The 21,530-nt window shown below is 39.9% G+C and overlaps 4 protein-coding genes across 4 annotated transcripts in view; 1 reads left to right on the top strand and 3 right to left on the bottom strand.

Moving 5' to 3' along the window:
- The window catches only part of LOC106606263 (immunoglobulin lambda-1 light chain), a 147,299-nt gene that overhangs the window by 28,329 nt on the left and 97,440 nt on the right, over nt 1-21,530 (bottom strand). The gene's annotated exons all lie outside the window — the stretch shown is intronic.
- The window catches only part of LOC106606373 (Ig lambda chain C region), a 142,692-nt gene that overhangs the window by 35,750 nt on the left and 85,412 nt on the right, over nt 1-21,530 (bottom strand). The gene's annotated exons all lie outside the window — the stretch shown is intronic.
- The window catches only part of LOC106606374 (immunoglobulin lambda-1 light chain), a 108,458-nt gene that overhangs the window by 49,179 nt on the left and 37,749 nt on the right, over nt 1-21,530 (top strand). The gene's annotated exons all lie outside the window — the stretch shown is intronic.
- On the bottom strand, nt 5,656-13,025 carry LOC106606371 (uncharacterized). The gene is made up of 3 exons (XM_014202520.2): nt 12,894-13,025; nt 10,351-10,867; nt 5,656-7,362 (listed from the first exon to the last, which is right to left on the bottom strand). Exons 2-3 carry the CDS (start codon nt 10,863-10,865, stop codon nt 6,339-6,341), a joined length of 1,539 nt encoding a protein of 512 aa, XP_014057995.1. The 5' UTR covers nt 10,866-10,867; nt 12,894-13,025; the 3' UTR covers nt 5,656-6,338.

Here is a 21,530-nt window from a genome sequence, read left to right as displayed (position 1 = left end):
CTATACAAAATGACATCTTACTAGGGACAGGACGTGACAATTATATTCTTATTTCATATTTATTTTGTGTAAATAACCTACTTTGTGGACCGATTATCAAGAGTCATGGACACAGTGTGACATCTTCATAGCCTACAGTATATCTGTAGTTGTTGATTTCACATTTAAACCCCCCAAAAATGTATTGCACTATTTGACCATGTGGGTTACTGCTGTCACTTGACAACACTACTCATTTATGTCTCATACAAAAATCATCTATTTACTCAGAGGTAGATTTTAATGTGAAGGCTACATAAAGTTGTATCAACCTTTAAAATGTTGGTCCCACGTCATATTAAATAATGATAAAACAATGTTGTTACATGATTCATTACATTGTAGGCTACTGCATTACAGTTGTTAAATCTGTTTGCTAGTTGAATAAGTAGGAGGATATACACATTTGATTTTACCCCTAATTCAGGACATCTGACTTCTTGATTACTTTTAAACTCCTTATCCACTTGCACAGAAATCTGCTTTACCTCTGCAGTCACACATTGAGAGTTTCTTAAAAAGTTTCTAAATAAGTCCAGCTACAAACAGAGATTTATGAGTAACATGTAACAATAGAGATACATGGTTTTAGTGCCTTTTCATTTTATGAGCCCAACATGTTAAATGTTTGTAGTCTTTGAGAAAACGTTGTATTTTTTATTCTACAGTATAATCACACAACCCTGTTTCATTCTACTAACATATCAAATGATTTTGTGTAATATTTATTCTGCTCATTCCATTGGTCCAGACTCTACCCTCCCTCCTCCTGTCTTGACCATCCTCCCTCCGTCCAGCGATGAGTTGAAGTCCAACAAAGTCACCCTGGTGTGTCTGGCCAGTCAGATGGCCATGGGCTACGCCGATGTCAGCTGGACCGCTGGCGGGAATCCGGTCACCGGTGTCATCGCTACGAGTGGGCCGGTGCCGCAAGCCGACAAGATGGAACCAGGACAAAGTGTTCTCATGTAAAGTCACCGTGGGCTCCAAGTTCACTGAGAAAGGCATCAAGAAGTCTGAATGCAGCACTGAATAGCCTGAGAATCATTGTAATGTCAATTTGATTTTCTACATCACTTTTCAAGATATTGTTAACGCATTAGAAGTTTAACCTGCATATATACATTATGTTCCATTAAAGAGAGAAATATCCACTAATACTGATATCATAGGCTATATGATACATAGACTGTATATTTGAAATTGGTTGCTTTGCAGATGTATAATAGAGGAATAGTTAGCGCTTTGCTGTATTGTGGATATTCAATAAAGAGCATTATAAAGAACAAGTGTTTGTATTTGATCATGTTGATGAGCATCAGTGTTAGCAGCACTAAATGAGGAGGAATTTAACTGAACTCAAATAGAGCAGCCTGCTCTCTGACTTTAGTCCAGATACAGAAATAGTTGATCCAGATATCCAGGATGTAGAGCAGGTTTACTGTAATGTTAATGAATAACCAGAGATGGACCAGAGGTTTAGTTTAAATTAAAACTTCACATTGTTGAGAACCTTCATTAGTATGATATGATTGTATTATGAGATCATTCTAAAAGTACCTATTTAATAATCATCCATATCTAGCTAAAATATAGTTGATTTGTAAAGAAAGCATGTGATTGGGGCTAACATTATTTCCTTGACAATATTTTCTGGTACCATTTCACTGTATGAGGAATTAAAACAAGAATACAATAACATGATATATTCAATATATTCATAGTTTATAGTTACAATATGCAAAAGTGTTAACATCTTACTGCAATGTACAATAACATTTTACACATGAATCTGTTTATATCTGCATATAGCAGGGGGAAGAGAAGTGAGACAAATATTGTAATATGCTGCCACTTTGTGTTTCAACGGTATTACAGAAATAGTCCTATATCTTGCACTGTATTTGTCGTTTTTACGAGTGGTGTAAAGTACATAAGTATAAATATTTTAAAGTACTACTTAAGTCGTTTTCTGGGGGTATCTGTACTTTACTATTTATATTTTTGACAACTTTTACTTTTTCTTCACTACATTCCTAAATAAAATGATGACAATTGCATACTTTTTCCACCACTGGTATTTACGGATACTATAGGTATGTATATTTTATTATAATATGAGATGAGGATTTCAATGATTATAACATTTCTAGACTACATTATGTCCATCACACACAGTTAAGACTATATTCACCTGTCAATCAACTGATCAAGGCTTAGGGATCCTCCTTCCTCTAATCTTCATGGACGCAGGCCATTTATTCTGTCTGCTGTCTTCATCTGTGTCCTCAAATCTGCCCTTAATGGTGTCCTCATCTCTCCCCTTAATGGTGTCCTCAGATCTTCCCTCAGTGGTGTCCTCAAATCTGCCCTTAATGGTGTCCTCATCCCTCCCCTTAATGGTGTCCTCACCTCTCCCTTTAATGGTTTCCTCACCTCTCCCCTTAATGTGTCCTCATCTCTCCCTTTAATGGTGTCCTCACCTCTCCTTAATGGTGTCCTCACCTCTCTCCTTAATGGTGTCCTCACCCCTCTCTCCTTAATGGTGTCCTCACCTCTCTCCTTAATGGTGTCCTCACCTCTCTCCTTAATGGTGTTGTCACCTCTCTCCTTAATGGTGTCCTCACCTCTCTCCTTAATGGTGTCCTCACCTCTCTCCTTAATGGTGTCCTCACCTCTCCCCTTAATGGTGTCCTCACCTCTCCCCTTAATGGTGTCCTCACCTCTCCCCTTCATGGTGTCCTCACCTCTCCCCTTCATGGTGTCCTCACCTCTCCCCTTCATGGTGTCCTCACCTCTCCCCTTCATGGTGTCCTCAAATCTGCCCTTAATGGTGTCCTCAAATCTCCCCTTAATGGTGTCCTCATCCCTCCCTTTAATGGTGTCCTCACCTCTCCCCTTCATGGTGTCCTCACCTCTCCCCTTCATGGTGTCCTCACCTCTCCCCTTCATGGTGTCCTCAAATCTGCCCTTAATGGTGTCCTCAAATCTGCCCTTAATGGTGTCCTCATCTTTCCCCTTAATGGTGTCCTCACCTCTCCCCTTAATGGTGTCCTCACCTCTCCCCTTAATGGTGTCCTCACCTCTCCCTTTAATGGTGTCCTCACCTCTCCCTTTAATGGTGTCCTCATCTATCCCCTTAATGGTGTCCTCATCTATCCCCTTAATGGTGTCCTCATCTATCCCCTTAATGGTGTCCTCATCTCTCTCAATGGTGCCCTGATGTCTGACTTCAGTGGCGTCCTCATTTGAGGACCCTCCGTACGAGGCAATGGCAACGTCCATGCAAATTGGTTACATCCAACTGCAGCTCTCTATCTACTGTATCTCTGTGAGTTTAATACTCTACAAAAAAAAGTATGTCCACCCTACATGAAATAAAATATTTATATAAAACCAAAACGCATTAGATTTGAAATAGAATGGTGTCTGCTGGTCAGACACAAAGAACACGAGATAAAAGCTGAAGGTCTATCAGGAACTGTAATCTATTAATAATCCATCGCTGTGAGGAAGAGAGACAGGCTGTCAAATACATACAACACCCCCCACAAAATTATGCCACAAAAAAACTATCACTAAATATATAAATATGTTATTTTCAGTTATAAGGGAAATCTGATGGTCTTAAATTTTATTGTACTATATTCAGAAATTATTTAAAATAATTCTGGCCTTATTCACCCACTTTTTGGGGTATTTGGTATTTTATTAGGATCCCCATGTAACGGCTGTCTTCAGAAATGGACCAAAATGCGGCGGAGTTAGGGTTCGTCATATTTAATCACACGAACACTTTACAATTTAACAAAACAAGAAATCTGACAGCCAACACAGTCCTGTCAGGTGCAACCACTATGACAAGAACAATTACCCACGAAACACAAAGGAAACGTAGGCAACTTATGTGTGACTCCCAATCAACCACAACCCTCTACAGCTGTGCCTGATTGGAAGTCACACGGCCAAAATCAACGAAACAATAAAAAACACACACTCCCTTCTGCCACTTCCTGACCCAACGACACCCTCTACTGGTCAGGACGTGACACCCCATTAGCTGTTGCAAAAGCAGCAGCTACTCTTCCTGGGGTCCACACAAAACATGAAACATAATACAGAACATCAATAGACAAGAACAGCTCAAGGACAGAACTACATAAAAAAATGTAAAAGGCACACATAGCCTAGATATCAATGCATACACACAAACTATCTAGGTCAAATAGGGGAGAGGCATTGTGCCATGAGGTGTTGCCGCAATCTGTTTTTTTTAAACCATGTTTGCTCTTTTATTTGAGCAATATGAGATGGAAGGAAGTTCCATGCAATAAGGGCTCTATATAAAACTGTACGCTTTCTTGAATTTATACTGGATTTGGGGACTGTGAAAAGACCCCTGGTAGCATGTCTGGTGGGAGAAGTGTGTGTGTCAGAGCTGTGTGTAAGTTGACTATGCAAACAATTTGGAATTTTCAACACGTTAATGTTTCTTATAAAAAGAAGAAGTGATGCAGTCAGTCTCTCCTCAACTCTTGGCCAAGAGAGACTGGCATGCATAGTATTTATATCAGCCCTCTGATTACAATTAAGAGCAAAACGTGCAGCTCTCTTCTGGGCCAGCTGGAGCTGAACTAGGTCTTTCCTTGTAGAACTGGACCACACGACTGGATAATAATCAAGATTAGACAAAACGAGAGCCTGCAGAACTTGCTTTTTGGAGTGTGGTGTCAAAAAAGCAGAGCATCTCTTTATTACGGACAGACCTCTCCCCATCTCTACAACCATCTATATGTTTTGACCATGACAGTTTACAATCTAAGGTAACGCCAAGAAAATGTTGTCTCTGACAAATAGGTTTATGATAGCATTTCATATCATCATGTTTTCATATTTTCTATCACACCTTTCTTATGTACATGATCTTGTATGCTTTTTTATCTGATAGCTGAGGAAGTAAGCCTTTTGCTAATATAAATCATGACTAGTTCCTCCTTGCCATGAAGGATGAATCAAGGTTTCCTAGGACCAAATAAAGTCTTTATTCAGAATGTGTTTCTGTTCTTCTCCTTATTAATGAGATAAGATAAGAGTAAAAGTCCTACTCAAAGCAATGGTTTATTGAGAGGAAAAACAGTACAGAACTTAAACAGTGTTGTACTTATTCTGATCTTGTTCTGTCAACTCTAATTCAGTACACAATTTGTGGTGTCATCTCAAGAGAGACGTCCTAAGATAAGTTTACCAACCCTCTAATTTAGAAAGAACAATGTATATTACTGATGATGATGCTGATGATGATGCTGATGATGATGCTAATGATGATGGTGATGATGATGCTGATGATGATGCTAATGATGATGATGTGATGATGATGGTGATGATGATGATGATGATGATAACAAGAAAGCCAACATCAGTTTCCTTTCAGACAATGTATTTTTATCATCCTTTTTGACATGTAAGGATGGATGGTTCTTCCATTCCCAGATCTCCCATGTTGTTTATAATATAGGACAACCCCCCCAAATCAAGTGAAATCAACACAATAGTCTTTCATCCTCATTATAATAATCTGTAATCATGGTAGAGGTGCAAAGAGACAAACACATACTGTTGGTTTAGGAATTCAATGTTTATTACATTAGAAAATGAAGTATGGCTTTACAGAAGCACAAAGCATAAAAGCATTACAGTGGTTTAACATCGTCTATCTATAACAGGGTGTTGAAGGTTCATGTTGGATACATGTAACAATGATCTTAGACATGATGATCTGTGTATATCCTTCCTGTACAAATATACATATCTTGAATTTTAAAAATGTGATAGGATAGAGGCTAAAATATTTGCGTTTGCGTTGCTTATAGCAGTCACGTTCAAAAAAAAATATTATGTATATATATTTTCTTAGATCATGATTTCTATGATTCAATTGGGGGATATTTTTACTTCGGAATTCTGAAAATGATGATGGTTAGATGAATGCCCTACTCTCTGGCAGAATGACACCATTACAAAATTCTGTCAACTTTCCCCAAATTCCCAATTTTTCGGATATCCCCAGGTTTTCTGGATTTCCCGTGCTTTTCTTCTAACTAGTATTTCTGGAATACCTGGTAATTTTGGGGAAGTTACCAGAATTTTGCAACCTCAGGAAATTAGCAATCATTGAAGTGAGACTGGCACAGAGAAAGAAAGACACATTCTGCACAGCAAGCAGGTGAGGATGAATCATAATAACGGCTGGAATAGAAACCATGTGTTTGATACCATTACATGTATTTAGCTCCAGCCAATTACCCATCCTTCCCACCAGCCACCTGTGATGCTTCGGCATCTTCACCCACATTCACATTCACGGTCATCACATCGTCCTGAATATTAATCTCACACTTTTCACCATAGAAGCCCTCATTGCATTCACAAATTGTCAAAGAGGTGTCTAGTATTCTCTTGCATTGGCCATTTCCACAGTCAGTGTTGCCAGAGCAGGGGTCAAGTTGTCTAATCTGGTTATCACTTTTTACATAGACTGAAAAGAAGCCCCAGTAACAGTCATTTCTGATTAGCGCATCTGGAGTTTCAGAAAACCCATCTTTTTTTGTTGAAATATGGATAGCTGCAATTTGAGTCATAGCCAATTTGTATGTAGAAGGACCATACCTGCTGTATTTGTATGAACATTCAGGAAGTTTGTTCAGCACTTCAGGCTTTGAGCACTCTATTTTTTTCACACAGTCAGAAGCGTATTCTTTTATAGTATTTCCAATTAAATGGTTGCCTTTCTCTGAGAAGCTCACAGCAACAATGACCTTCTCAAGAGGAAACTTGGTAAAACGTACCATGTCATGGCTACTGTCATCTTCCTTTTTGTACACAGCAACTATCCAGTCATACCAGAAGTACTTTTTATTCAAAAACTCTCTAACTTTGGTAGCTAGTGGGGTCATTTCTAAGGATTCGGATGTGCCAATCACTTCCACATCGTTCTTCATGTACTGTTCAAAGTTCTCAATGCATTTCAGCACTGTTTGTGTGTGAGCTTGGGTAACGTTGTAAAACTGAATGATTGATTGCTGGGCCTTGGCCTCTGTGTTAAAGTCCTTCAGCTTGTAATAGATGAGATTCAGCTGCAGGCCCTTCCACATCAGACCTCTGAAATACATGCTGTATGTCTTCACCTTTTCAACTTCACCACTGAATTTGTTTACCATGAGCTCCAGGAGGTTTTCGGTGAGTGAAGGCTGCTCTCCCGTCAGGTATTTGTAGAAATTGGTCACGCTGTTCTCAGTTGCTGTGTTCTCATAGAACTGGGTGAACCTCAGAATCAGAATCATAAAACTTAATTGCCAGGCAACAAACATTATTAGTAATTTTTCTTTGTGTGTTATTTCAACAGTGGGAAGTTAGTTTAGAAAGAAAGAAAGAAAGAAAGAAAGAAAGAAAGAAAGAAAGAAAGAAAGAAAGAAAGAAAGAAAGAAAGAAAGAAAGAAAGAAAGAAAGAAAGAAAGAAAGAAAGAAAGAAAGAAAGAAAGAGAGAAAGAAAGAAACAAAGAAACAAAGAAACAAAGAATGAAAAAACTTGATGTGGTTACTGAAATAGCTGTATCTTTTTATTGGTAGAATATATATCTGTTCTGATTGCTGATTTGAATAGCAGAGAAATAGACAAATATTGCATAACCTACTTTTTTGGCAATTTTGGGGGGAAAGTGGTCAAAATTGCATTTGTTTCTAAAAGTTGAGAGAAAAAGTAGTTGATGTGGTTACAGAAATAGCTCTATCTTTTGATTGGTAGAAAATGTCTGTTCTGATTTCATACACTAAGTTTTTGTCTAGTGGGTCGTTCTTGAATTGCGCTGGCATTTGAGCATGACATCTTGTAAGTGTATTTGGGTACATCTTTCCATCTATATCAACTAATATGGCACTTTAATAACTGTTTTTATGTTTTTTATGTTTTTACCATTATGATAACACCGTGCCACCAATAGGAGTAGCAATGTCAATGATGGTAACACCAATTATACATTTTAGGTAATTAAGGATTTTCTTAAATGAAGGCCACCGATGCTCAAATCTAAGTACATTAACACTTAAAAAATGATATACTGAAATTATTTGATTCATAATTTTGCTCACAATGTAATTTCCCTTAATTTAAATAGAGTAACACCAACTGCATTTTTTATTTGCACAATCCAAATTATCAATGGAATCCTCAAATGCTAAAAGTGTGCAATTACCTAATAATTTTATGTAATATAGATCCCTCCCCCGATAACAGTTTGGCAATGGAAGGAATGCTCAAGGTCCTTGTATATCTTCGCAATGAGTGATTTTTGAGGCGGGATCACCAATGACATAAATCTTGCATATTTGTAAAATAATGATAGGTAATTTAATACCCTTCTTTGTTTTGAATCAATCTATACAATATAGTAAATACTTTAGTTTACTTTCTAGCATTCAAAATAATATATAGATAGGATCAGATGTAGGGTCATAATTTGATCACCCTGTTGCAAGATAACTTTTCTGCAATGCTTTACTTGTAGTGTATTTGAGATTTAAAAGGGCTTCTGAAGTTTGTAATTTCCACTTTGACATTTCAGACTTGATTTTCCCATGCGAAAAATGTATCAACCTCTACAAAAATATAAATTAAATATAATCCACATAATTATTCACATTTCCTTTTACTGCTGGATTATTTACCATCTGTAGCAAACTGGATCAAATTAAGATACCACATCTGTAAGTACACTATACATACAAAAGTATGTGGACTTCGCTTTAAATGAGTGGATTCAGCTATTTCAGCCACACCCGTTGCTGACAGGTGTATAACATCGAGGACACAGCCATGCAATCTCCATAGACAAACATTTGCAGTAGAATGGCCTTACTGGAGAGCTCAGATACTTTCAATGTTGCACCGTCATAGTATACCACCTTTCCAACAAGTCAGTTTGTGAAATTTCTGCCCTGCTGGAGCTGCCCCAGTGAACTGTAAGTGCTGTTATTGTTAAGTGGAAATGCCTAGGAACAACATCGGCTCAGCCGCCAAGTGGTAGGCCACACAAGCTCACAGAATGTGACCGCCGAGTGCTGAAGCGCGTAGTGTGTAAAGATCATCTGTCCTCGGTTGCAACACTCACTACCGAGATCCAAACTGGCTCTGGAAGCAAGATCAACACAATAACTATTCGTCAGGAGCTTCATGAAATGGGTTTCCATGGCTGAGCAGCAACACACAAGCCTGAGATCACCATGCCAAGCATCGGCTGGAGTGGTGTAAAGCTCGCCGCCATTGGACTCTGGAGCAGTGGAAACGTGTTTTCTGGAGTGATCAGTCAGGCTTCACCCTCTTGCAGTCAATGGACAAATCTGAGTTTTAGCGGATGCCAGGAAAACGCTACCTGCCCCAATGCGTAGTGCCAACTGTAAAGTTTTGTGGAGAAGGAATAATGGTCTGGGGCTGTTTTCCTGGTTCGGGCTAGGCCCCTTAGTTCCAGCGTAGGGAAATCTTAACACTACAGCATACAATGACATTCTAGATGATTCTGTGCTTTCAACTTTGTGGAAACAGTTTGGGGAAGGCCCTTTCCTGTTTCTGCATGACAAAATATATAGAGGACAATGCCCCCATGCACAAAGCGAGGTCCATACAGAAATGGTTTGTTGAAATCGGTGTGGAAGAACTTGACTGGCCAGCACAGAGCACAGAGCACAGATCTCAACCCCATTGAACACCTTTGGGAAGAATTTAAACGGCGACTGCGAGCCAGGCCTAATCACCCAACATCAGTGCCCGACGTCACTAATGCTCTTGTGGCTGAATGGAAGCAAGTACCCAGAGCAATGTTCCAACATCTAGTGGAAAGCCTTTCCAGAAGAGTGGAGGTTGTTATAGCAGCAAAGGGGGACCAACTCCATATTAATGCCCATGATTTTGGAATGGGATGTTTAGTGAGCAGGTGTCCACATACTTTTGGTTATGTAGTGTATTTTAAACAATGCATAAACATAACGTTTTGCAGTATAAAGGACTTGCATTATGTTTTATCATTGATAAACAGTTAAATATAAACAAAATCATTTATGATGTGTAACTATTTGTCATTTGTCAAGTTATTTTGTTATGGTTGAAAATGCAAGGTAGGCAAATGCAACCTCATTTCTAGAACCATCTAACCTGTTGGGAAAATGGTCAAAATTCACAGTGGTTACAGAGGGTAGAATGTTGGATACCATTGCTGATTTTAAAAGCAGTAACTACAATTAAAGTTGTAAACAGTTACATACTTCTCCACCAGTTGTCTCTTCTTGTCCTCGTCTTTGGCTGCCATGCTATCCGACAAGAATTCCTTGAACATGTCCCAGGAGTTGCTGATCTTAAGCTCGTCTTGAGAGTAGACACTGGCATAGGTTACCCACTGGACTTCAGTTTTCAGAGAGTTGATTTGCAAAGTGATTGAGTCAAGCTTTCTGTTAACCTCTGCAAACTGAGTCTTCACCTCAATTAACACTGGGTCATCTTGACCGACAAATGCCAGGGCAAAATTTACAGCAGCACCAGCAAAACCACCAAAGGCAGGGCCATAACGTGCCGTGAACTTTAAGACTTTCTTAAGTACACTAGTCCAATCTGATGTATCCTTTCCCTCAACTATTATTTTAACAATTTCCAAACTCTTTTCAAAAGATTCAATAGATTTCTCAACTCTTTCTCTTGTGTAGTATTCCATATCTTTAACTGATACAGTTGTCCCAATTGAGGTTGCATATAACAGGAGTATCAGGAGTGCTGAAGATGCCATGACTGCAAATTAGGAAAAAAAAAATAGATATATATTTACAGTGTTTACAAGTTCAAAAGATTTTCCAGATGTATACATATTAATATACAAAAAGGGTTGGTCAAAACAAGCTTTGTGATTGGTTGAGATACTGTACGTTTTAATTAAGCCGTGCTAAAAAAGCTGTTAACAAAGGGTAGGCCTATGATGCAAAAATAGGCTACTTTTTTATTGTTCGATCTGAGAAACCATTGCACATCCACTGTCCCATCAGCCCAGCCAGGCAATTCAATAAAGGGGCAGTGCAGTCAAACACGGAATTTGCCTTTGTCATATGCAGAAAGTATTGACACCCCTTGGCTTTTTCCACATTTTTGTTACAGACTGAATTTAAAACGGATTAAATATATATTTTTGTTCTCACCATAATGACAAAATGAAAACATGTTTTTAGAAATGTTGGAAAATGTATTGAAAATTCAATACAGAAATATCTAATTTACATAAGTATTCACACCCCTGGGTCAATACATGTTAAATCACCTTTGGCATCGATTACAGCTGTCTTGTACAATATTTGCAGATTATTCTTTTTTTTTAATTCTTCAAGCTCTGTCAAGTTCGTTGTTGACCATTGCTAGTCAGCCATTTTCAAGTCTTGCCATAGATTTTCCAGCCAATTTAAGTCAAAACTGTCACTAGGCCACTCAGGAACATTCAATGTCATCTTGGTAAGTAACTCCAGTGTATATTTGGCCTTATTTTAGGTTATTGTCTGCTGGTGGAAAGCAGACTGAACCAGGTTTTCCTCTAAGATTTTGCCTGTGTTTAGCTCTATTCAGTTTATTTTTATCCTCCCAAAAATGTCTAGTCCTTGCCGATGACAAGCATACCCATAACAAGCATACCACCATGCTTGAAAATATGAAATGTGGTACTCAGTGATGTGTTGTGTTGGATTTGCTCCAAATATAATGCTTTGTATTCAGGACATAAATGTAATTTCTTTGCCAAATTCTTGCAGTTTTACTTTATTGGCTTATTGCAAACAGGATGCATGTTTTGGAAAATGTTTATGCTGTACAGGCTTCCTTCTTTTCACTCTGTCATTTAGGTTAGTATTGTGGAGTAACTACAATGTTGTTGATCCATCCTCAGTTTTCTCCTATCACAGACATTAACCTCTGTAACTGTTTAAAAGTCATCATTGGCCTTGTGGTGAATTTTTTTAAGAAGCTATTTTTGTTTATTTTTGACCATTTTAATTTAAAACAATCACAGTAAAGGTACTTCATTGTAATCCAGAAATGATTTTGATATTGAGATTAAAACAGCTGCATTGGAACTTTAACTTGATCTTCACTGTAAAAACGCATCTAGACGTTATTTTCTCTTGCTTCTAGCCTAGTACTTGCTTTGCTTGATTTGAACAAACGTTGCTATCTGCCTCTCTGACCTTTGCAACATTGTTTACATTTTTAAGTGCGATCTCCACCGGCCCATAGAGAATAAACGTGTCAGAACAAGACAGTGAAATCATGCATCAGCAAACTGTTTATGGATATAAAGACATGGCAATAGAATAACAGGTCAAACTAAACAAAATGCAGCTGGTTTGCTCTCTCTCCAGCTTCAGTTTGAAGTGATTGTGTTATCTGCGTACATTTAATTTAATGTAAGAAGTGACCCATTGTAGAAAAGCAATTGTACACACAAGGTTATGTGATACAAATGTTTTGCACAGCTGTGCTGATCTACTGTACTCGGCTTCACCTCGTACCTATGACCACAGCATAGCCATGCTAAAAAATGCTGTCACATGCCCTCTTGTGTACAATTTATTTTATATACATATACTGTAACGACCCTGGGTTTAATAGCGCGGATATCCACTCTGCCGCTTGAGAATGCTATTGGGACACAGTCGACAGCTTGATGGACTTCGGGCTAGAAGGTTGAGGGTTCGAGACCTACTCCCTGCCTGTTTCATGACAATACATATTAATAACTGATTAGTCATTTTATTAAAATAATAATCTATAGGCCTACCTGAAATTCCAAAAGTAAGCAAAAGTTCAGGTCTTGAGGTGAAGAGATGTGTCTCTACCAAAAGTTTCAGCCTCACATTTGACAACCCCTTTATAGCCACAACCCCTTTATAGCCACAACCCCTTTATTGCCACAACCCCTTTATTGCCAAATGAAAAGAATTACTTTTTTTTTTCATTTTCTTCGTAAACAAACCCTGTAACCGTTTTTTTATCACCTAAAAAAGGGTTTATTGGCCTTTAAATATTTACTTAACAAACATCCCCCTCCATGTGATCTCCCTACTTACTTCATCATAAAATATTTAATGTGCTTGCTGAAAGCAAGACTAATCTCAATTATTATTATTCTGCTCCCTCTAGTGCTTACACACAGCTCTAAACACCAAACCAACTTTCAAATGTGCAGATGGCACCATCTTAGATTTCTTGATAAAATAATTTTTATAGACCTAGCCAAGTTCACAGAGACAACACTTAAAGCATTTTCAAGTGGCGGATGAGAAATCAAAGCAGGGGAGTATGAAGGGAATGCTACCACAGCATACTGAGGACGTTACATACCATTCTGATGGTGCAAATAAAGGCGAAACAAATCAATTTGATGCAAAATGATGCTCGAGGACATAAATAGATAATGTACACGTGATCAACCCGAGAGAAAGATTAGAAAACAACAACGCTTACCTGACTGCTGGACAGCCAATACAGACAATGAGGGTACACAGGATCGGCCAGCCGGGACAATCACTTGCTAATCCCAGAGTCCTCATTGTGAAATGCCAATGCTTCACATAGACAAGATTATTGTGGAAGCAAGGAAATCCCCTGTGGAGTTGGCTGGTCTCACTGTCTGGTTTGCAGCCGACTCCAGTGATCATACCTACAAGCGTCGGCGACCCTGCTACTCAATCATGAACCGAGTGAGGGGCTTTGGCTACCATGCTTTACTGCTGTACCCGGCAATCATCAAGCTGATGCATGGAGCTGAACAATGTCTTTTCACGACACATCTGAAGTAGTGAAGTTTGTTTGCTCTCTGGAGGAAGAAGGCCGTGAACAGCCCGCTTGACTGCTGGTAAGACCAACATAAGCTTGCTTAGCTAGCTAACTTTGTTTACAAACAAGGGCTATGGGTCTAGTGCTGGCACTTGGGACTGTGAAAAATAAACCCGGAACCATGAACCAGAAACTGGGGCTGCTGCAGGTGCTGGTTTGGGATCTGGGTCTGTAGAAGGAAGGAAGGACAACCTGAGGAGCAAGCCGAAACACAAGGGATCCCCAGGCCCAGAGGTCAAAAGTGGTACTCCCCTGTGGCCTGCTCGCTCTGGGTCCCTACTCCATGCCTCGTCTCGTGGTCTGGTGCTGGGACTGAGTTAGGTGCAGGTGTTGGATCTACAGAGGGGAGGAAGGACAAACTGAGGAGCAAGCAGAAACACCCAGAGGTCAGGGATGGTACTCCCCTGTGGCTTGCTCACTCCGGACGTAGGTCTAGATCTTTGGTCCTTCTTCCGTGCCTCTTCTGGTGTGGTGACTTGTTCCCGGTTCTGGTCCGGTTCTGGTTCTGTGAGAAGGATTGCTATAGAGGAAGGAAGGAAGGAGGCGAGAGAGGAAAAGGGAGAAGGGAGGTGGCGGTGGCGGTGGTGGAGGGAATGTCAATCGGCCTGGGCTGGTGCTGGAGGAGGAGCGATGTGACGGCAAGGTTAGGAGTCAGGAGGCTAGAAGACGGAGGGGAACGTACAGGGCCCAGACCCACCTGGCCCACCTGGGGTTGATCATTTTGTTGCATATTTTAGTGAGGGTCATTTGTGTTGTTGGGTGGTTCTGTTCACAGGTTACCAGTGGAGGCTCCTCAGAGGAGGAAGGGGAGGACCATCCTCCTCAGTGAAATTCATGACATTTTTTATTGTAAAACATTTTAAAAGTTTTCCTTTTTAGATAAAACTATACTAAATATATTCACGTCACCAAATAATTGATTCAAATACACTGTTTTACAATTAAAGTCAACAGCATTCTGTAGGGTAGCGCCATGGTGTAACTGGAGAACAGCTAGCTTCTGTCCTCCTCTGGGTACGTTGACTTCAATACAAAACCTAGGAGGCTCATGGTTCTCACCCCTTCCATAGACTTACACAATAATTAAGACAACTCCTGGAGTTTGTTCTCCAAGAAATCAGAGGTCTTGCAGCATGAACTGATATGTTGTTATTAGCTATGTTGACTATTTATTTAAATGTATTTTATTTCACCTTTATTTAACCTCTCTGGGGTATGTGGGACGCTAGTGTCCCACCCGTGGGACACACTATTCAACAGCCAGTGAAATAGCAGGGCGGCAAATTCAAAACAACAAAAATCTCATAATTCAAATTTCTTAGTCAAAAAGTTATATTACAGTTCGTAGAAACATGTCAAACGATGTATAGAATCAATCTTTAGGATGTTTTTATCATAAATCTTCCCTAATATTCCAACCGGACGATTCCTTTGTCTAACTCTCACGGGAGTGGGCGCCACTGAGCTCATGTCATTTTCTCACTCATCTACTTCCAGGAGCTCTTATTCTCTCCCTAGTCACAGTAGAAGCATGCAACAACGTTCTAAAGACTGTTGACATCTAGTGGAAGCCTCAGGAAGTGCAAAATGAACCCTAAGTCACTGTATACTGTATAGGCAATCACTTGAAAAACTACAAACCTCAGATTTCCACACTTCCTGGTTGGATTGTTCTCAGATTTTTGCCTGCCATATGAGTTCTGTTATACTCACAGACATCATTCAAACAGTTTTAGAAACTTCAGAGTGTTTTCTATCCAAATCTACTACTAATATGCATATCCTACCTTCTGAGACTGAGTAGCAGGCAGTTTACTACGGGCACGCCTTTCATACGGACGTCAAAATACTGCCCCCTACCCTAGAGAAGTTAACCAGGTAAGCTAGTTGAGAACAAGTTCTCATTTACAACTGCGACCTGGCCAAGATAAAGCAAAGCAGTGCGACACAAACAACAACACAGAGTTACACATGGAATAAACAAGCGTACAGTCAATAACACAATATAACAAAAAGGAAAGTCTATATACAGTGTGTGCAAATGGCGTGAGGAGGTAAGTCAAATGAAATAGGCCATAGTGGTGAAGTAGTTACAATTTAGCAAGTTAACACTGGAGTGATAGATGAGCGGAGGATGATGTGCAAGTAGAAATACTGGTGTACAAAAGAGTACAAAAGTAAATAAAAACAATATGGGGATGAGGTAGGTAGATTGGGTGGGCTATTTACAGATGGGCTATGCACTATGAAGTTACTTTAGCTAATATGGTGACAACGATGTAGACTGTGTGTGTGGCAGTTATGATATGGTTTGGCTTGGAAACTTTTTTTCACCTGGTCAGATACAGCTGATGTATTGTCTATTGAAGTCCACAAGCGAAGGGAAAATGTGAGAGGAGGAGAGCGCATAGATGTGAGAAGGAATACAACGTGGCTGCTATGAAAGTGAACTGTGTTTACGCATGATCAGGGGTGTATTCATTCTGCCGATTCTGTTGAAAAACATTTCTTAAAATGAAGCAAATTGAACGAAACAGGGATAAACATACCTGCATTTGTCCAATAGAAACTCTCTTTTGCAACTGTTGGACTAATTATTACACACTAGATCAGCTAGATGCAGGCAAGAGAGTGCAAGGTGGTATTGAATGTGTCACTGTCCGTCCATGTGTCACTGTCTGTTACCTCAAAGGTTTTTTTGAGTATCATGTAGTAGCCTAATCAAGTTTGTTTGCTAGCCTGTTAGGGATAGGGGGCAGTATTTACACGGCCGGATAAAAAACATACCCGATTTAATCGGGTTATTACTACTGCCCAGAAACTAGAATATGCATATAATTATTGGCTGTGGATAGAAAACACCCTAAAGTTTCTAAAATTGTTTGAATGGTGTCTGTGAGTATAACATAACTCATATGGCAGGCAAAAACCTGAGAAGATTCCTTACAGGAAGTGGCCTGTCTGACAATTTCTTGGGCTTCTTCACTCTCTTTATTGAAAACTGAGGATCTCTGCTGTAACGTGACACTTCCTACGGCTCCCATAGGCTCTCAGAAGGCGGGAAAAAGTTGAATGATGTCTTTGGAGCCCCTGGCTGAAAAACATTAGCGCCTTTGGTAAGTGGTCAATCAGAGGACAATGAGACTGAGGCGTGTGCACGAGGCGACACCATGTTTTTATTTTCTCTCTCTTTGAACGTAAACAGGGTTTCCCGGTCGGAATATTATGGCTTTGTTACGAGAAAAATGGCATAAAAATTGATTTTAAACAGCGGTTGACATGCTTCGAAGTACGGTAATGGAATATTTAGACATTTTTTGTCACGAAACGCGTCGGGCGCGTCACCCTTCTTTACCCTTCGGATAGTGTCTTGAACGCACGAACAAAACAGAGGATATTTGAACATAACTATGGATTATTTTGAACCAAACCAACATTTGTGATTGAAGTAGAAGTCCTGGGAGTGCATTCTGATGAAGAACAGCAAAGGTAATCCAATTTTTCTTATAGTAAATCTGACTTTGGTGAAGGCTAAACTTGGTGGGTGTCTAAATAGCTAGCCCGTGATGGCTGGGCTATCTACTCAGAATATTGCAAAATGTGCTTTCACCGAAAAGCTATTTTAAAATCGGACATAGCGATTGCATAAAGGAGGTCTGTATCTATAATTCTTAAAATAATTGTTATGTTTTTTGTGAACGTTTATCGTGAGTAATTTAGTAAATTCACCGGAAGTTTGCGGTGGGTATGCTAGTTCTGAACGTCACATGCTAATGTAAAAAGCTGGTTTTTGATATAAATATGAACTTGATTGAACAAAACATGCATGTATTGTATAACATAATGTCCTAGGATTGTCATCTGATGAAGATCATCAAAGGTTAGTGCTGCATTGAGCTGTGGTTTGGGTTTATGTGACATTATATGCTAGCTTGAAAAATGGGTGTCTGATTATTTCTGGCTGGGTACTCTGCTGACATAATCTAATGTTTTGCTTTCGTTGTAAAGCCTTTTTGAAATCGGACAGTGTGGTTAGATTAACGAGAGTCTTGTCTTTAAAATGGTGTAAAATAGTCATATGTTTGAGAAATTGAAGTAATAGCATTTCTAAGAAATTTGAATAACGCGCCACAGGATTCCACTGGCTGTTGAGTAGGTGGGACGATTTCGTAAAAAATTTTCTCGTAAAAAAGCGATAATATTCTGACCGGGTATCTGTGTTTAGGTTCAGAGACGAACGAAAATAAAAACATGGGGTCGACTCGTGCACGCGCCTAAGCCCATTGTCCTCTGATAGAGCACTTGCCAAAAGCGCTAATGTGTTTCAGCCTGGGGCTGGAATTACATCATTCAGCTTTTTCCCGCCTTCTGAGAGCCTATGGGAGCCAAAGGAAGTGTCACGTTACAGCAAAGATCCTCAGTCTTCAATAAATAGAGTCAAGAAGCTCAAGGAATGGTCAGACAGGCCACTTCCTGTAAGGAATCTTCTCAGGTTTTTGCCTGCCATATGAGTTCTGTTATACTCACAGACACCATTCAAACAGTTTTAGAAACTTTAGGGTGTTTTCTATCCAAAGCCAATAATTATATGCATATTCTAGTTACTGGGCAGGAGTAGTAACCAGATTAAATCGGGTACGTTTTTTATCCGGCCGTGCAAATACTGCCCCCTATCCCCAACAGGTTAACAACACTTGGATGTTATAGCCCTGGATGCATTCAATTTGAAGCTGTACTGTAACTACCTTGGATTCTCTGTTGGTAAAGGGGTATGCTCTGCGTTTGTTAAACAGGGCTGAATCTTTGCAATTTCTGAACTTTGACCAATACTTTTCTAATAACTGGGGGGTCTTGAAACTGAAAATGATTCCTGTGGCCCTGTGTGTTTCACCAGGCAGTTCAGGTCAGACAGCACAAAGCCTATACCACAAAGGACACGTCACTGCACTCTGTACTCCTCTGTGAACTGGTCATCTATGTATACATGTCACAAGACCCACTGGTTGATGCTTATTTATAAAACCCTCTTAGGCCTCACTCCCCCCTATCTGAGATTTCTACTGCAGCCCTCATCCACATACAACACCCGTTCTGCCAAGCGCATTCTGTTCAAGGTCCCCAATGCACACACATCCCTGGGTCGCATGTCTTTTCAGTTCGCTGCAGCTAGCAACTGTAACGAGCTAAAACAAACACTCAAACTGGATAGTTTTATCTCTTCATTCAAAGACTCAACCACGGACACTCTTACTGACAGTTGCTGCTTTGCGTGATGTATTGTTGTCTCTACCTTCTTGCCCTTTGTGCTGTTGTCTGTGCCCAATAAAGTTTGTACCCTATCCTGCTGTTATGTTGTGTTGCTACCATGCTGTGTTGTCAAGTGTTGCTGCCATGCTATGTTGTTGTCTTTGGTCTCTCTTTATGTAGTGTTGTGTTGTCTCTCTGTCGTGATTTGTGTTTTGTCCTATATTTTTACTAAATGTATTTTTATTTTTAATCCCAGCCCCCATCCCTGCAGGAGGCCTTTTCCCTTTTGGTAGGCCGTCATTGTAAATAAGAATTTGATCTCAACTGATTTGCCAAGGTTAATAAAAAAATAAAGGTTAAATAAAAAATACTAATAAAATTATTGTTGTGTAGTAAATATTTCTGTTCTATTTTCAAATATATATATTTTTTTTCCTGTGAAGTGCATTGCGTTGCATTCATATCTGAAATGTGCAATATAAATAAAGCTTGATTTGATTTTGATTTGTAAAATGTTGCTCACTGTTCAAACTTTACGTCAAGATGTTGGCATCTCGCCTAGAACCCTTTATGTCCACTATTTAAAAATGACCCAAAAATATCAGCCTCGTGGCTGATAGTATTCGGTGCCTCCTCCATATCATCGAAGCATCTGATAGTACTGACTCATAATGCAATTCTCTCACTTGATGCAGCTTTTGATCCCCTAAAATGAATATTTATGGGAAGTGTTACGCCACATGGGTATCAGTGATTACGCATGCACTGTTCACTACATGACCAAAAGTATGTGGACACTATTGAGAATTTTCCAGGACATGTGTGTCAATTATTTATTTCAGAAGAGCCAGAAAGACTAGTGCACTCTATATCTGCTCTGGGTCATTAGACACCATTAGACATGCACCTGTCTGGGGAGTGGACATGACTGGTTATTTCTGTAACAGTGGTATGGTCTAATATATACTGTTGCCATGGTTACACCTCTTGGGACTTTTCCAGAACATGGGTGTTCATGGTGTTAGTAGGATGACATGACTGTTTATTCCTGTACCAGTGGTATGGCCTAATGTTTATGGTTGCTATGGTATTTTTGAACTAATGCTGTGGCTCTAAAGTTTCCATGCCCTAATATGAAACCAAACTAAAATTAGTGCAAGGCAATAAGATAACGGTGGCTAAATGCCAGAGGGGATGAGTCATTAAGAGGAGTTACTATGTGTGTGACGTAAGGAGGAAAAATGTATAAGATGTGTGTGCCGAGACAGGAAAGTTTGTTGTTTTCACGAACCAGCTCGGCTTTTATAATGTCGTAATGAAAGTCTATTTGAACTCACAGGCCCCGGTATTTGTGAAATATTATTGACTGAATATTTCCACGACAACACCTGGTCGTCGAACATCTCATTCCAAAATCAGCAGCATTAATATGGAGTTGGTCCCCCTTTGCTGCTATAACAGCCTCCACTCTTCTGGGAAGGCTTTCCACTAGTTGCTGGAACATTGCTGCGGGTACTTCATCAAATGAAATCAAATCAAATGTATTTATAAAGCCCTTCTTGCATCAGCTGATGTCACAAAGTGTTGTACAGAAACCCAGCCTAAAACCCCAAACAGCAAGCAATGCAGGTGTAGAAGCACGGTGGCTAGGAAAAACTCCCTAGAAAGGCCAGAACCTAGGAAGAAACCTAGAGAGGAACCAGGCTGAGGGGTGGCCAGTCCCTCATAGCCTGGCTGTGCCAGGTGAAGATTATAACAGAACATGGCCAAGATGTTCAAATGTTCATAGATAACCAGCAGGGTCAAATAATAATAATCACAGTGGTTGTCGAAGGTGCAACAGGTCAGCACCTCAGGTGTCTCGAGAGAGAGAGTTGCTCCTACTGTCTCTAGAGAGTTGAAAACAGCAGGTCTGGGACAGGTAACACGTCCGGTGAACAGGTCAGGGTTCCATAGCCGCAGGCAGAACAGTTGAGACTGGAGCAGCAGCAGGGCCAGGTGGACTGGGGACAGCAAGGAGTCATCGGGCCAGGTGGACTGGGGACAGCAAGGAGTCATCGGGCCAGGTAGTCCTGAGGCATGGTCCTAGGGCTCAGCAGGTCCTCCGAGAGAGAAGAAAGAAAGAAAGAAAGAAAGAAAGAAAGAAAGAAAGAAAGAAAGAAAGAAAGAAAGAAAGAAAGAAAGAAAGAAAGAAAGAAAGAAAGAAAGAGAATTAGAGAGAGCATACTTAAATTCACACAGGACACTAGATAAGACAGGAGAAATACTCCAGATATGTGCCCTCGATACCATATGTGAATTGATTGCCCCCCATCTATCTTCTGAGCTCGTA

This window comes from Salmo salar, chromosome ssa06 (genome assembly GCF_905237065.1).
Source record: "Salmo salar chromosome ssa06, Ssal_v3.1, whole genome shotgun sequence".
Classification (NCBI taxonomy): domain Eukaryota; kingdom Metazoa; phylum Chordata; class Actinopteri; order Salmoniformes; family Salmonidae; genus Salmo; species Salmo salar.
The sequence above is the reverse complement of the archived record's forward strand: the minus strand, read 5'-3'. Positions and strand labels throughout refer to the sequence as shown.